Below are 15,864 nucleotides of genomic sequence, written 5' to 3' on the forward strand. Positions count from 1 at the left end.
CACCAGGCTCCCTGTCCTTCACCATCTCCCAGAGCTTGCTCATGTCCGTTGAGTCAGTGATGCCATCCAACCATCTTGTCCTCCATTGTCCCCTTCTCCTTCTGCCTTCAATCTTTCCCAGCATCAGGGTATTTTCCAATGAGTTGGCCCTTTGCATCAGGTGGCCAAAGTATTGTAGCTCAGCATCAGTCCTTCTATTGAATATTCAGGGTTGGTTTCCTTTAAGATTGGTTTGATCTTGCAGTCCAAAGGACAATGTGTAGTTTTCATTAATTTCATACAGAATTTCCCTGATGTGAATAATGGTATAGATTGAATTCAAATTGGCATGCTGAAGTGCTAATGTCCATGTGATGGTATTTGAAGTGGGTGCTGTGGGAGGTAATTAGGCTTAGCTGTGGTCCTGGGGTGCATCCCTCATGATGGGATTAGTGCCCTAAGAGGAAGTGATCAGAACATGCTGTCTCTCTACCCTGTGAGGACAAGAAAGCAGCACTCTGCAAACCTGGAAGCAGGTTGTCAACAGCACCTTGATCTTGGACTTGCCAGCCTCCTGTGGGAAATAACGGTCTGTTGTTTAGGCCACTCAACCTTTAGTGTTTTGTTGTATCAGTCCAAGTTTACTAAGACAGGAAACAACTGTATAATTTTCATATAGAAAGGTGCTACAGGCAACAATCTGTGAGATGGAGATGTGTGCGGCTGGATCTATTTTGAAGCTAACATAGCACGGCAAATGTACTTTGAAACTTATATTGTGTGTTTATTTGGGGTAGGATGGGACCTAAATTCCTATGGACGCATGCATGCTAAGTCACTTCCGTCATGTCCGACTCTTTGTGACACTATGGACTGTGGCGTGCCAGGCTCCTTTATCCATGGGGTTCTCCAGACAAGAATACTGGAGTGGGTTGCCATGCCTTCATCCAGGGGATCCTCCCAATCCAGTGATTGAACCTGCATCTCATGTCTCCTGCATTCGCAGGTGGATTCTTTTCGTGCCACCTGCTGCTGCTGCTGCTGCGTTGCTTCAGTTGTGTCGGACTCTGTGCGACCCCATAGACGGCAGCCCACCAGGCTCCCCCGTCCTTGGGATTCTCCAGGCAAGAACACTGGAGTGGGTTGCCATTTCCTTCTCCAATACAGGAAAGTGAAAAGTGAAAGTGAAGTCGCTCAGTCGTGTGGGACCCTCAGCGACCCCATGGACTGCAGCCTTCCAGGCTCCTCTGTCCATGGGATTTTCCAGGCAAGAGCAAATTGGGGGATTCCCTGGTGGCTCCAGTGGTTAGGACTTCGGGCTTCCACTGCAGCGGGCTGGCATTAGATCTCTGGTTAGGGAACTAAGATCCTTGTAAATCTCACCGAGAGGCCTTAAATGAAAAGGTAAAAAGCAAATGAATAAATATATAAAATGCAAATTAACTCTGAGCTTCTTTTGTGTCTATTTGCACATCTGTTGCAACACTCCTTTATTCTTTATAAATTTGCCCTTTTCCTGACTTCTCTTTTGAACGGATTATAACATCTGCTTGGTTCCCTCATTTAATTAGTATTTTACTTAACATGTGTTCATTTCATAATATATGAGAATCATGACTTTATTTTGTGGGAGGGTGGCGATTATCCTTTGACACAATGAGTAAGTGCCTAGCACGCTCATGGTGTAATATATTATGGAGAAAATAAAGCAGAGTATAGAGGTAGGTGGTGGTCCAGAAAGACCGTCCGGAATAAAAATGCTAGAGAATTCATTATCTGGGACTCAAATTAACGGGGCGTCGTCTGTTTTATCTGGCAAGCCTTGCGAGGTTGACTTGACGAATTCTGATCTGGTTGCGGGTCTGGATAACCAGCCCGCGAGGCCGCCTAGCGCTGAGAAGAAGGCTCTCGGCGAGGCTGAGGCCACCTGCCCGGGTCTGCGCGTAGGCGGGACATGATCGGTGGGCGTGGTCACACCGGCCCCGCCCCGTCACGCGCCGGCGCTCGCCTGCCGCGTCGGCAGCCCCGGAACGCTGCAGACGCCGGCGGCTGAAGCGCAGGGGCGGCCGCGGCCTCGGCGGCGGGGGCTGGGCCCATGGCGACGGCGACGGCGGTGGCGGCTGGGGCCGGCGCCGCGGCGGGAGCTGAGTCGGCCGAGGGTCCCCGGGTGCCGACAGTGGCGCTGGAGCTGTGGCTCAGTGAGTAGCCGGGGCTGCCTCTCGGCTCGGGCGCAGCGCTCCACGTGAGGCCTCGCTTCCCGCCTCCCCGGGCCTTTCTTCTGAGGCTGGCGGGTGGGCAGGTGGCCGCGGGAAGGCTGGTGCCCGAGGAGGCAGGCAGGGCCCGGCACGGGTGGGAGGATCTCCTCGGCGGGCCTGGAGAGGAACCCCAGGAATCTGCCGCGGCTGCGGACCCGAGGCTGGGTGCTCTGCGCCCCCCTGCCCCCATCGCGGTGCATAAACACTGTTAACAACATAATGGCTACGGTTTATTGAGCTTCACTTTTATGCCAAACACTGCTAAAGGGCATTTCAGCCACAGTTAATCCTTATTACGACCCCTAGAGACAGCTTCGGTTACTAACCTCGTTTTAGAGAAGGGCACTTTTAGAGTTAGCTGTGCAACACACCCATCCTCTGGGAAAGAACTCTTTCTGGCTCCCGACTTTAATGTCAAAAGAAGCCCTTTAAACCTTTTGTGCGAGTTCCTTCTGGCCAGACTTTTGTTATTGTCTCATGTAAGACTCATGGCAGTCCTAGGGGTAGTTACTGTCCCTGCGTTACCGATTGGGTTCTTGAAATTCCAAGAGAACAAAGCATATACTCCTTGTATTGGGCTCTACTGGGTGCTGGGAGTACTAAGATGCGTAAGGCAGAGCCCTTGCTCTCAAAGATATATTTAAGTAGGTGATAGAAGCCGATAGGAGCAGCACTTTGCTACGTTAAGGCAAATGGGAGGGATACTGGGCTTGTTTAAGGGACAGTGGTGGGAGTTGGTTTGTTTACGAGGGGATTGTCTCAGGGGACATAGCATTTGAGTGAACAATGGAGGCGACAGCATTTCAGATGCAGGAAACTGCATGAGCAAAAGCTGGGGGAAAGGAGAGTGCGGAGCATTCTGGGAAGAAGGAAGTCTGCTGCAGGAGTGCAAAGCCTAAAGAGACTGCATGGCTAACTCGGGCGAGATCTTAAAGGGTCCTGTGGGCTGCAGAAAGGAGTTCAGAGTTTATCCTTGATGTAGTCGGGGAGATGTCAGAGCCAGAAACTCTGATCAAGTGTGCATTCGTGCTCAGTCTTGTCTCACTCTTGAGCGGCCCCGTGGACTGTAGCCCGCCAGGCTCCTCTGTCCATGGGATTTCCCAGGCAAGAATTCTGGAGTGGGTTGCTATTTCCTACTCCAGGGGATCTTTCTGACTGCCTCCTGCACGAGCAGGCGGATTGTTTACCGCTGTGCCCCCTGGGAAGCCCCTCTGATCAAGTACCTCTGTTAAAAGCATCACTTGCCACTGTGTGAAGAGCTGAATTGGTTAGGGATGGTAGAGTCCAGGCAGAGAGTAGATGAAAAGCTCTTCTGGTAGTGTGTCAGGACTGAAGTACAAAGGTATTGGGATGGAGAGTAGAAATAATTAGCTAGTTCGATCAGCAGCCTTACTGCATTAGAATAGAGGCAAGGGACCAGAGGGATCTAGGTTGGATTGCAGGTTTCAGGCTCAGGTAACTGGTTACAGATGCTTCACTTGTGGAGTTTGAGGGGCTTGTGGCACAAAGAGAAGCTCTCTGGGCAGTTGGTTTGACTCCAGAGAGTCAACTTGAGACCTTCAGTTCATTAGCAGTGAGCTTGTCTGTGCACATTAGGAAGAACAGTTTGCACATGGAACATGGAGAATCTCAACATGGAAGAAGCAGGGTTGTCGGGCGTGGGTGCTGGAGTGGGGTGCTGAGAGAGAAGGTGGAGCCTACAGGCTGCTGGGAGGGGGTGAGCTGCAGGTCTGTAAGGAAGGTGTAGTTGGAAGGTGGTTTTGCTGCTGAGAAAGAGAGAAGGAGGATGGGGGAACTTTGAATTTGGCAACTGAAAGATTACTGAATTATCTCAGGGTTAAACGCTGGGGACAGAAAGAAGGTGGTTAACTAGGAGGCAGTGGAGTTGCAAAAGTCAAGTGGGCTGGGTTAGAGACCAGCCAACCACTGACCCAGGTGGGGGAGAAAAAGGGAACCAAGACTGTTTAGGAGGGGATCCTTAAGCTCCAGCTGTTTTAGGCTATTGTGGTCCCAAAGTTCTGAGATCTTCCAGTCGTTCGGGTAGGGCTAGAACCTATCCCAACAGCACAGACCCCCTTCCCAGTCCAGCAACCAAAAATGCCTCCAGATGTGCCCTGGGACAGAGGGCCCACCTTTTCCCCTCTGCACCTGAGATCCTCTGAGTTTGGGCTTTGGAGTGCTGAATGGACTTCAGAAATGTATCTTGTAGTCTTTGTGGTTGTGTGGTTTCCAGCTCCCTGCCCCTGCCTGCCATAGGAGCAGAGAAAGTAAACTGTTGAACCAGACTTGTGGGGGCTGGGGCCCAGTGGAGGTGGTACGTGGATGGACGTGTGCTAGAGAGGCTGGTGGTGGGGCAAGGACTGGAGTGTAGTTGAAGGAAAGTCCCTGAGTCTATGCTGGGTGGAGAAGGAAGTCACTCCAGGGGCACGTGAAGACCCCAGAGCTCATCTCACTGACGGATCTTACCTCAGCAAGCAAGGCAGCTGTGTCCCTAAGGCTGGAATGTAATAGCATGCCCCACTGGGGCTCAGATGGTAAAGAATCTGCCTGCAGTGCATAAGACCCAGGTTTGACCCCTGGGTCAGAAAGATCCCCTGGAAAAGGAAATGGCAACCGACTCCGATATTCTTGCCTAGAGAATCCCATGGAGAGAGGACACTGATGGGAGACAGTTCATGGGGTCTTAAAGAGTTGGACTCGACTGAGCGACTGGCACCTTGGGGTTGTGAGGATCAGGGGAGTTCTTGCGTCTCAAGCACACGGAACAGTGCCTGGGCACGATGCTAGCTATTACCATCACTAGTCTTCTTAGTAGAGAGTGGCAGAAACAAACTCATACTGTTTGCCAGAAAAGGAAAAACATTGGACCTAGAATTGGGAAGGAGTAGTTCCCCAAAGGAACGCCAGGAACCTGTTTCACCAGAAGCTCAAGCTTTAAAAATACAAGTAGCAGCTTCTGGACTTTTTGCAGGCCCCCCCCCCCACCCTGCCCCCTACCACTTAGTTTATTTTGGGCGTTGTTCCACATGACTGCATTTAGAGCTGCCTCCTCTTTGTTAATGAAAAGCCTCCTGTGCCTGGTGGCATGGGGTGCTATACTCGATTTAACCAGCGGAGTCTCGAGCTATTAACAGCATCGCTGGGGCCTCTTGGTCTCAGCTCTGCTAGTGCTGCCAGGGAGGCACTAGCTTAGTTGGATGCTCTGTGATCTTCTTCCATCTGCTTGGACCGACTCCCAAGTGATAAGTCCTGTCCTCCAGCCTCACTTTTCTGCCTCCCTCTGGATTTCGATCTATTTATATTCTCCCAGCTTCTCTGGAACTGAGCTGATTCTTTATCTTGGACCCATCATTCCTATGCTGGATCTTGGCCTTTCAGCACTGCTTGATGTCTGGGTTGGTGTGTATCTGCCCCACGCAGTGCATACTCACTGCCACAGGATTGAGTTCTAAGTGTTCTCAAGGTGACTGCTTCCCCACAGCCCCAGGGCTCCCCTGACTAGCACGGGCTGCTCTTAACACCAGGGTCATGACCCTGGGGGTGGGGTGGTGGCTGATGTGAGATGATTTAGCTTTCGAATTAGTCACTGTTAGATGAACCATTCAGGGAATTCCCTGGCGGTCCAGTGGTTGGGATTTAGTGCTTTCCCTGCTGTGACCTGGGTTTAGTTCCTGGTCAGGGAACTAAGATTCTGCAGACTCGCACCAGGCCCCCTAACCACGCCCCACTACCCTGGGGGAAGGGGGAAAAAAAAGCCATTTCACTCACAGCTGGAGGGCTTGGCTGTCTTCCTTTTTTTTTTTTTTTTTTTTTAATTTAAAAAATTTTTAAAAATCCTCTGGGAATTATTGTCTCTGGACCTGCTCAAGGCCACTGAAACAGCTTGGCAGGATGGGATTAGGTGTTTGGAGACCCAGTTATTTCAGAACTGGAGTAGCCATCTCCTGGTGTCAGCAGTATGTCCAGCCAACTGGTCAGACTTCGAATAGTGAAAGATGAATCATTCATTCATTAGCAGATATCCTTGCTGATGACTGTCTAGGTGCTGGAGGGTGGGAAGGTGAATGAAACAGGCCTCCTTCCTGCCTTAGGGAGCTGATAACTTAGTGGCAAAAAGGTCAAAGAACCTAGTTCCCGAAAGAGGCCCTGTCTTTGTCAGAGAACTGAAGACTTACATTTGGGCCCTGGAATTGGTCAGACCTGAGATTTTTTTGTCATTTTCCAGTTTTGTGACTGGGCAGATTTCTTCATCTATAAAATGCTGAGCTAACATTAGTATCAGCTTCAGTTTTCTGAGGATTACAGGAAAGGGATGCTAGGAAAGCACTCAGCGTCATGTCTGACACAAAGCAAGTTCTTAAAAAACAAAGGGGGCGGGGCAGCAGCTATGACTTTTATTGCTGTTATTTGGGAGCTGTGAAAAACCTGGAGGGAATCCTTATGATATAGATATAGCAAATAAAAAAACTTACTTTTTGGATCTTTTTGCTGCTTTGCCCTGGTTATGGGTTTAGAACATTATGCTTGTAGAGTTTTTTTTTTTTTTCCCCTTCCTTTCTTTGGAAAACCTGGTGACTTGGTGGTAGGGGAGGAGGGAGAGAGCTGGACTCTGCTTGATGAACAGGGTCCTGCCTGCTCTTCTCTGCTGCTGGGTCATAGAGCACGGGTCCCCAAACCCCGGGCCACAAACCGGTACCTGTCAGGTTGCAGCAAGTAAGGAATTAGGCTGCATAGCAGGAGGTGAGCAGCGGGTGAATGAGCGAAGCTTCATCTGTTAATATATTTACAGCCGCTCCCCATCATTATTACTGCTTGAGCTCCACCTCCTGTTGGATTAGTGGTGGCATTAGATTCTCATATGAGAGCAGACGGTAAAGGTAATGTGAATTATCCTGAAACCACCTCCCCCACCCCACCCCCTCCTCGTCTGTGGAAAAATTATTTTCCATGAAACTGGCCCCTGGTGTCCAAAAGGTTGGGGAACTGCTGTCACAGAGTCATGTGTTGAGGTCTGAAAGTCTTTTAGGTATCAAGCTTGACCTTGTCGTGAACTGAAGCTTTATGAAGTTTTAGTGATACAGAAAGAAGTAGTTCAGATGAGTTGGATCTCCTTTTTTCATTAATTTTTATTGGAGTATCGTTGCTTTACAGTGTTATGTTAGTTTCTGCTGTACAGCAAAGTGAGTCAGTTATGCATATACATATATCCGCTTTTTTTTAGATTTCCTTCCCCTTTAGGTCACCACAGAGCATTGAGTGGAGGTCCCTGTAGAGTCAAGTATCACGGCTTTCAGTTTACTTCCTGAGTAATTCTTTTGTGCCTGTGCCTAAGGCACTGTACCAAGCATTGTAGGGAACATAGTGCTTCTGCCTTAGTTTTGAACAGACTTTGGAAGTTTAAGTGTACTAAGTTGTATACACATTTTTAAAGGAAAACACAAAGACTGTTACAAGATCGTCTGTCTTTTATTGATTACTTAATGTTTGCGGCTGTACTGAGTATTTCAGACACTCTGTTTTTTTAAGATTCATTTATTTGTTTGCACTGGGTCTTTGGTGCTTGCAGGCTTTCTCTAGTTGTGGCAAGTGGGAGCTAGTCTGGTCGCGGTGCACGGACCTCTCATCGCAGTGGCTTCTCTTGTTGTGGGGCATGGGCTCAAGGTGCACAGGCTTCGGTAGTAGCAGGATGTGGACTCAGTGATTGTAGTTCACAGACACATGGAGTCCTAACCAGTAGACCACCAGGGAAGCCTTAGACAGTATCTTTTGAGAATCTCATGACTATCCCACAAGGAAGGTACCGTTTTCCTTATTTTATAGTTGAGGAAACTGGGGCTCTGAGAGTCCAATGACATGTAACTAATAAAGGATGGAGCTGGAGATCCCTATCCTAAAAGAGCAGGTGGGATGTGGGTCTTCTGAGATGGAAGAGATGGCTTCTGTTTTGTGGGGGTGGGTGATTAAGAAAGTCCTTATGAAGTGGCATTTGAATTGGGATTCGAAGGGTGAATAGCATTTTGAGAGGTGGAACATAGAGAAAGAGCTTTGAGGAGGAAAAAGGTGAGGAGCATGGGGAAACTGATAACCTGATTCCTTTGCTCTTCTTTGTTGTCTCTGTTCACTTAGGTGGGGGCTGATGGGTGGGAAGGTGGGGGATTGAGGACCTGTCCTTTGAATCTCATTGTTGAGCTAGGGGCATGCGACTTCCACATGACATAAAAGTGACTGCCATCTGGAAAGTTAAATTCCGGTTGACTGTGGAGTCTTTTTTGTTTTTAATTATTTATTAATTTTTGGCTGCGCTGGGTCTTCATTGCTACATGAGCACTTTCACCAGTTGCGGTGAGTGGGGGCTACTCTTCGGTTGCAGCGCGCAGACTTCTCATTGCGGTGACTTCTCTCGTTGCAGAGAACAGGCTTTAAGTACGTGGGCTTCAGTAGTTGTGGTTCCTGGGCTCTAGAGCACAGGCTCAGTAGTTGCTAAGACTTGGTTGCACAGGCTTAGTTGCTTGGCAGCACGTGGGATCTTCCTGGACCAGGGATCAAACCTGTTTCCCCTGCACTGGGAGGTGGATTCTTAACCACTGGACCACCAGGAAAGCCCCTGTAGACTCATAAGTAATCAGAAGGGAGGAGAATTAGTCGGAGCTGGAGCAGTGGAGGAGGCTTTTGGGAGCAGATGGAAATTCAGAATGAACTTGAGAATGGATAGAGAAGAGAGAAGCGGACGTTCAAGCCAAAGGAGTAGTGTCAGAAGTATGACCATAAGAATTACTTGCAGAGTTTGAAAGAGCTTCTCTGTCAGGACCAGTAAAAAGTTTCATTGGAAAGGCGGATAGTCCAGGATAAGCTGGACAGAGGGCAGTAGGGGAAATGTTATGAAAGAGCAGGACAAAGACAGTCTCGGCAACTACTTTATGAGAATGTGGCTTGTTTCAGTTGAAAGGCCAGGCCTGTGGAATGGTCATCCTTGCTGGGACAGGGATTCTAGGCGGCAGCAGTGGGAGGGGAAGAAGCTGCTACCATCTAGCACCAGGAAAGAGTCCACAAAGATTGCAGGAAGTCAGGGATTGCCCCACCCCTCGGTGGAGCGTGGGCTCACATTAGGCCTTCTGACAAGCCCCCTGTCTCCAGGTGTTGCCTGCTCTGGGCTGTGCCCTGGTTCCCTTCATGCCGCACGTCCTCAGATCACATACAAATACGAATGTTCCTGCGGGGAGGCCCTAGTGTGACTGGATCTGGGCTCCTTGGGCATATGTGTATGGTAGCAGAGAGAAACGGCATTCTGAGGAGTGATGGCAGGGAGGTCCTCTTGTTAGACAGCATAAGCCACTGACGTGGAGAAGCTGCTTAGGTGGGACAGAGGATTTCAGTAAGCGGAGGCTCAGGTTTCGGCCTGGTACTTCGGGGACATAATGGGAGCTGTTTAGGACTTCACTGTAAGTTCTGGTCTTCCTGTCACATGGCTGAGAAGCTTCCAGGTTCTTGGTGGTCCCTGGTGGTCCAGTGGTTAAGAATCCAGTACAGAGAACTTGAGTTCAATCCTTGCTCCAGAAAGATTCCACATGCCGTGGAGCAACCAAGCCCACAAGCTGCAACTTGAGAAAGCCCAGTGCAGCCAAAAAAATGAAAACACAAAATAAAAAAGAAGCTTGCAGGTTGTGGCCTATGCGTAGATGCTGGCCTGTACCCATCCTTGTTGCAGGGCCACGGTGGGGGGTCGGCACAGGCATGAAGAAGGTGCACATAAGCCAACCCCTGCACTAGGGATGGAGCCCCTTTCAGGGTAGTACCTGGTTAACCAGGTTGCTCGTTCATGCAGTCAGCAGTCCCTGAGTCATGGGCCATACCCGTGCCTGAGTGATGAGCATGGTCGACCCCCAACCCTGCCGGCTGTCTGTGTGCTGCGTCCCATCCTCAGGAGGTGTGATACACTCAGTCCTTGGCTGTTGTCCTGTATTGAGGGGTGGAGATGTGGAGTGGTGTGTATGTTTCCCTTTATTATACTTCAGTTCTACTTTTTATTTCCTTGACAGATAAAGCCACAGACCCAAGCATGTCAGAACAGGATTGGTCAGCTATCCAGAATTTCTGTGACCAAGTGAACACTGATCCCAACGGGTAAGGTGATGTCACACGCATGTCCAACTTCCACAGGCACCTCAGACTATGCGTGCCTGCCTGTGCTTCTCAGGATTGTTTTACGTAGCTTAGGCTTTGTTTCCTTTTTTTCCTCCCTCCATGATCTACTGAGTATGTTATTTTTCTAGAAATAGCAAATTCATGTAGTTTTCTTAAAAAAAAAAAAGTTTGTAACTGGCAATTATTTTAAAATTTTTAACTAATTTTTATGAAACACTACTGCTGAGGAGCTCTCTGAATGTTAGGGATAGAATGTAACTAGTGTACACAGTAATGTGAAAGATCAGTGTGTTCTTCTTAAAAAATGTTTTTTTATTTGCAGATTATACTATATTTAGCAGCATGTTGCTGAATGTCCATTTCAGAGCCACAGCAGATGCTTTTGTTGTTGTTGTTTAGTCACTAAGTTGTGTCTGACTCTTTTTTGACTCCATGTAGCCCACCAGGCTCCTCTGTCTATAGGATTTCCCAGGCAAGAATACTGGAGGGGATTGCCATTTTTTTCTCCAGGGGATCTTCCCAACCCACAGATTAAACCTATGTCTCCTGCATTGGCACCCCACTCCAGTACCCTTGCCTGGAGAATCCCATGGACAGAGAGCCTGGTGGGCTGCATTCCATGGGGTCTCGAAGAGTCGGACATGACAGAGCGACTTCACTTTTCCTTTCATGCATTGAAGAAGGAAATGGCAACCCACTCAAGTGTTCTTTCCTGGAGAATCCCGGGGACAGGGGAGCCTGGTGGGCTGCCATCTATGGGGTCACACAGAGTCGGACATGACTGAAGTGACTTAGCAGCAGCAGCAGCTCCTGCACTGCAGGCGAATTCTTAACTACTGAGCCACCAGGGAAGCTTGTTGAGCTAATTTAAATACAGTCTTTTTTTTAAGAAAAAGCAGAGGAAGAGAGGTTAAGATTTCATTGAATTTGATTTCTGAAGTGTCTGAATGGGAACTTTCTTCCCCGCCTGTTCTTTGGCCGTGAAGCACGGTCTGCAGGATCTCAGTTCCCCAACCAGGTATCAAACTGCCTCCTGCAGTGGCGGTGTGGTGTCTTCCACACTGGACCGCCAGGGAAGTCCCCTGGATGGGAACTTGAGGAATGAGTCAGTTATCCAGATATTTCATCTCCATGTTGCTAAATATTCATTTTGAAAGCAACAAGAAGTTTGATCACATTTTGTGCTCCAGGGTTGACTGAGTAGTTCTCAAATAACAAATAAGGTCTGTGCTGCTCTAGACCAAGTTACATACAGGTCTGGGAGCTGTAAGGGTGGGTGGACTGGGGAGAGGATGGTGTGTTCTGGAAGCGTAGCTGTGAGATGTGGGGGCAGCTGGGAGCCGACCTCCTTCGGGGGCTCGTGCATGGTCGTGTGCAGTCACATCCTACCTCTGCTCTGGGACCCAAGCTCCTGGGGGAGAGGGGACTTGACTGAGCATGCTCAGCCAGACCGGTTGGTGTGTTCCTCTCCGCCCAGAGTCTTTGTTTTCCCTTAGCTCAACCTATGCGCCCTGGCTGCTGGCCCACAAGATCCAGTCTCCACAAGAGAAAGAAGCTCTTTATGCCTTAACAGTGAGTTTGTCTTGCCCCTTGCCCCTTAGCCTGTCCCAAGGCTAGCATTTCAGTGTGGGAAACAGCCTCTGAGCGGTTCACCTTCCCTGGCCTTCAGAAGGCAGGCTAGAGGGAGTTCTGGGCTCAGATTGCCCCATTGTAGATCTGTTCCTGGAGAGTAGCATTGAGCCTGCCTTGCAGGAAGGAAAGGAAGGCTTTATTTCCTCTTGCCCTTGTTAGACCAGGGCTGGCAAGGTCAAGTGCCCACAGGGCCAGACTGGTAGCATAAGTGAGTGAGCCATCTACAGGAGGAACCAGAGAGACCACGTCCAGTCTAAAGAGGGCAGCTGCACAGCAGGACCTGCTGGCTATTGCCAGGAATGAGTTTGGGCCGAGTGTTGCTAGAACTTCCTGTTTAAGAGAAACTGGAAATCCAGATGAAGTCTCAGGATTTTTCAGTATCAGTGACTGATTTGAAATGTTAATGGTGTGGACCAAAGAAAACGTTTATGGGCTCAATTTGTCACTTGAATGCCAGCAGGTTTGATAGTTTTTGGGTATTCCATGTATGATTCCTGCCTCTGAGGAGAAAGAAGGAAGTGATTCTCTGACCAGTTTCACCTGCCCAGAGGGTCTCCATAAAAGGTGGGGTGACCTCAAAGTCTCCCACCGAGTGGTTTCCTGGACACAAACCTGTCAGTTACAACAAGAGCAAACAAATGCTTTTTTACTTAATCTGAAAGTCTCATCCTTTCTCCCAAACTTTAGTGACCTCAGCCTTGAGCCATGGTTCCAACCAATACTTACCAGGTTTGGGACGAGCTGTGGGGCCAACGGCTTCACCTTCTCATGGGGGTCCTTTGTCTGTGCAGGTGCTGGAGACGTGTGTGAACCACTGTGGGGAGAAGTTCCACAACGAGGTGGCCAAGTTCCGCTTCCTGAACGAGCTCATCAAAGTGCTGTCCCCAAAGGTGAGCGCCCAGGGCCTGGCCCTTCTCTGTGCCACTCACGGTGGGTGTCCCTAAGACCTTACAGGTTAAGAGCTCAGTCCTACCTAGACTACGTCCACTTCAGACACCCGTCATGAGTCTCAGGGATCCCCAGGCTATTGCACTTCTGCCCGACCAGCTACTAGTTCAGAGGTTCCTTTGACCCCCTCTGCCAGGTTGCCTAATTCAGTGGATAGAAAGATTCACAGAACACAGAAAAGCACTATACTTAATAATATCCTTTTATTTTAAAGGGTATAAATGAGATACATAGTTCCAATCCTCTGATCACATGGTCAGCCCCTCCCTTGAAGCCAGGTGTCCACCAGGAATGTTCAGCATAAACTTGGGTATGGTCCCTGGGGAAGACTTGTAAATAACAAAGACCTTCCTATCACTTGGGACTTCCGTGGTGGCTCAGACGGTTAAGCGTCTGTCTACAATGTGGGAGACCCGGGTTCGATCCGTGGGTCGGGAAGATCCCCTGGAGGAGGAAATGGCAATCCACTCCAGTACTGTTGCCTGGAAAATCCCGTGGACAGAGGAGCCTGGTAGGCTACAGTCCATGGGGTCGCAAAGAGTCGAACACGACTGAGCGACTTCACTTCACTTCACTTCCTATCACTTAGGAAATTCCAAAGGTCTTTGAAGTTCTGTGCCAGGAGGAACTGAGGAGAAAGGTCAAATATTTTGGAAATTATATCTATCACATATGTATTATATATATAATTTCCAAAATTCTTTTATTTATGAGGATTAATAAATCCTTTTATTTATTTTAAGAGGATCTTTTAGTAGTAGTATTGATTTTTGACCATGCTGTGTCTTGGTTGCGGCAAGCAGGGGCTCCTCTCTACTTGCAATGTGTGCACGTCTCCCTGTGAGGCTTCTCTCGTTGGGGACCACGGGCCCTAGGGCGCACAGACTTCAGAAGTTGCATCGTGTGAGCTCAGTCATTGGCGGCTCACAGGCTTAGTTGCCCCATGGTATGTGAGATCTTCCCCGAGCAGGGATCAAACCTGTGTCCCTGCATTGGCAGGCTGATTCTTAACCACTGGACCACCAGGGTTAAAAGAGGATCTTTTAAGAAATAATGATTCAAAACATTTGAGTTTCAGCAATTCCTTTCACTTTACCTTATTTTCATTCCCAATATATTTTTATTCTACACTCCAAAAAAATGAGTGCCCCCAGTGGCTCTAACCTAGGCCAGTACATGGTGGGATTGAATTTTCGTGGCTTTGGAGGTTGACTCCTTGAAACTCAGAGAGTGCTGGGCTCGGGTGCCAGATGATTTGTCCTCTCGCTGTGCCTGCCCTCTCAACCAGCCTTGAGCAGCTTGCTTCTCAGCTGCCATCTCTTCAGTGATCCTGTGGGCTGGGCAGTCTACTAATGAAACTGCCCAACTCGGATGGGATTTGAACCCAGCCAAAACTTAGATTGAGACTTGAACCTGTGGGCTGGGATTAAAACCCACTATCTCTCTCTCTTTTTTTTTTATTTTTAAATTTGACTGCACCAGGTCTTAGTTGCAGCATGTGGAATCTAGTCCCTGCCTAGGGATCAGACTCAGGCCCCTTGCACTGGGAGCATGGAGTCGTAGCTGCCGGACCACCAAAGAAGTCCCCACTGTTTTAATTAAAATCAGGACTTACTGAAGCTCAGGTTCTTTTTGTTTTGTTTTGTTTTAATTTTTTAATTTACACCTAAAACATTTTGTATTGAGGTATACCCAATTAACAATGTTGTGATAGTCTCAGGTGAATAGCAAAGGGACTCAGCTATACATATACATGCGTCCATTCTCCCCCAAAACCCCACTCTCATCCGAGCTGCCACATGACATTGTGAAGCTCAGGTTCTTTATGTCTCAGCACAGAAGGGATTCAGCAAGAGGCAGAATATACATAAGTAGATTTATTAATACAGAATGCTTGTGAGGGTTCAAGTGGGCAGGCAAGGGGGCTCTGTCCTGAGAACTAAGTGGGAAAACAGATTTGTTTGTAGAGAGATACATTCCATAGATAGAATGTAGGCTGTCTCAGAAGATGAGAGTGGCCCTGAAATATGGGGTGTTAGTTTTTGTGGGCTCAGTAATTTCATAGGGTAACAAGTGGGAGGATTAGTCCTACTATTTTATGAAAGACAGGGTGGAGATTTCTAGGAATTGGGCCACTATTCTCTTTTTGGCCTTTCATGGTCAGGCTTGGGACTGTCATGGCTGTGTGTGTCTTTAGCTGATGTATTGCAGTGAGTGTGTAATGAGGTTCAAGGTCTACTAGAAATCGAATCGCACCACCATCTTGCACCTATTTGGTTCTGACTAGTTTCTGTTGTATCCTCAACATCTGTGTCATTCTTTGAACGTTATGACCTCTAGCCCTTTCTTCTGTCTCACTAAGGCCCTTCAGCTCAGTAATTCCCTTTCCTTTTTATCTTTAGTACCTAGGCTCCTGGACTACAGAAAAAGTTAAGGGAAGAATCATTGAAATACTCTTCAGTTGGACAGTCTGGTTTCCAGAGGACATCAAGATCCGAGATGCTTATCAGATGCTAAAGAAACAAGGTCTGACTGCGCTGCCTTCCCTTCCCACAGTGATTGTTCCTTCTTGCTTTTCTGTACAGTTTGTCATTTTTGGGTGAAAGCTGGAGATCTTGTGTCCAGTAGACACAGTAATCGAGGCTGAAGCAAGTAATTTCAGTCCCTGAAAGTGGGCAGACCTTTCCTTCTGGTTAGCAGGAATGGGGGCTTCCCTGATAGCTCAGTTGGTAAAGAATCGACCTTCAGTGCAGGAGATCCCAGTTTGATTCCTGGGTCAGGAAAATCTGCTGGAGAAGGACAGTCTACCCACTCCAGTGTCCTTGGGCTTCCCTTGTTGCTCAGCTGGTAAAGAATTCAGCAGGAGTTGAGCTGGGTTTGAGATGGTTGTTGCTATAGTTACCCTTAC

The 15,864-nt window shown here is 48.5% G+C and overlaps 1 protein-coding gene across 1 annotated transcript in view; it reads left to right on the forward strand.

The window, feature by feature from the left end:
- Positions 1 to 2,019: 2,019 nt before the first annotated feature.
- GGA2 (golgi associated, gamma adaptin ear containing, ARF binding protein 2) overlaps positions 2,020 to 15,864 on the forward strand; it is a 29,468-nt gene continuing 15,623 nt past the window's right edge. The window contains exons 1-5 of the mRNA XM_027526706.1: positions 2,020 to 2,177; positions 10,271 to 10,355; positions 11,873 to 11,948; positions 12,800 to 12,898; positions 15,359 to 15,482. Coding sequence (XP_027382507.1) covers positions 2,075 to 2,177; positions 10,271 to 10,355; positions 11,873 to 11,948; positions 12,800 to 12,898; positions 15,359 to 15,482 — 487 coding nt within the window. The 5' untranslated portion in view covers positions 2,020 to 2,074. The remainder of the gene's footprint in view (positions 2,178 to 10,270; positions 10,356 to 11,872; positions 11,949 to 12,799; positions 12,899 to 15,358; positions 15,483 to 15,864) is intronic.

The sequence above is a fragment of the Bos indicus x Bos taurus genome, chromosome 25, assembly GCF_003369695.1.
Source record: "Bos indicus x Bos taurus breed Angus x Brahman F1 hybrid chromosome 25, Bos_hybrid_MaternalHap_v2.0, whole genome shotgun sequence".
Classification (NCBI taxonomy): domain Eukaryota; kingdom Metazoa; phylum Chordata; class Mammalia; order Artiodactyla; family Bovidae; genus Bos; species Bos indicus x Bos taurus.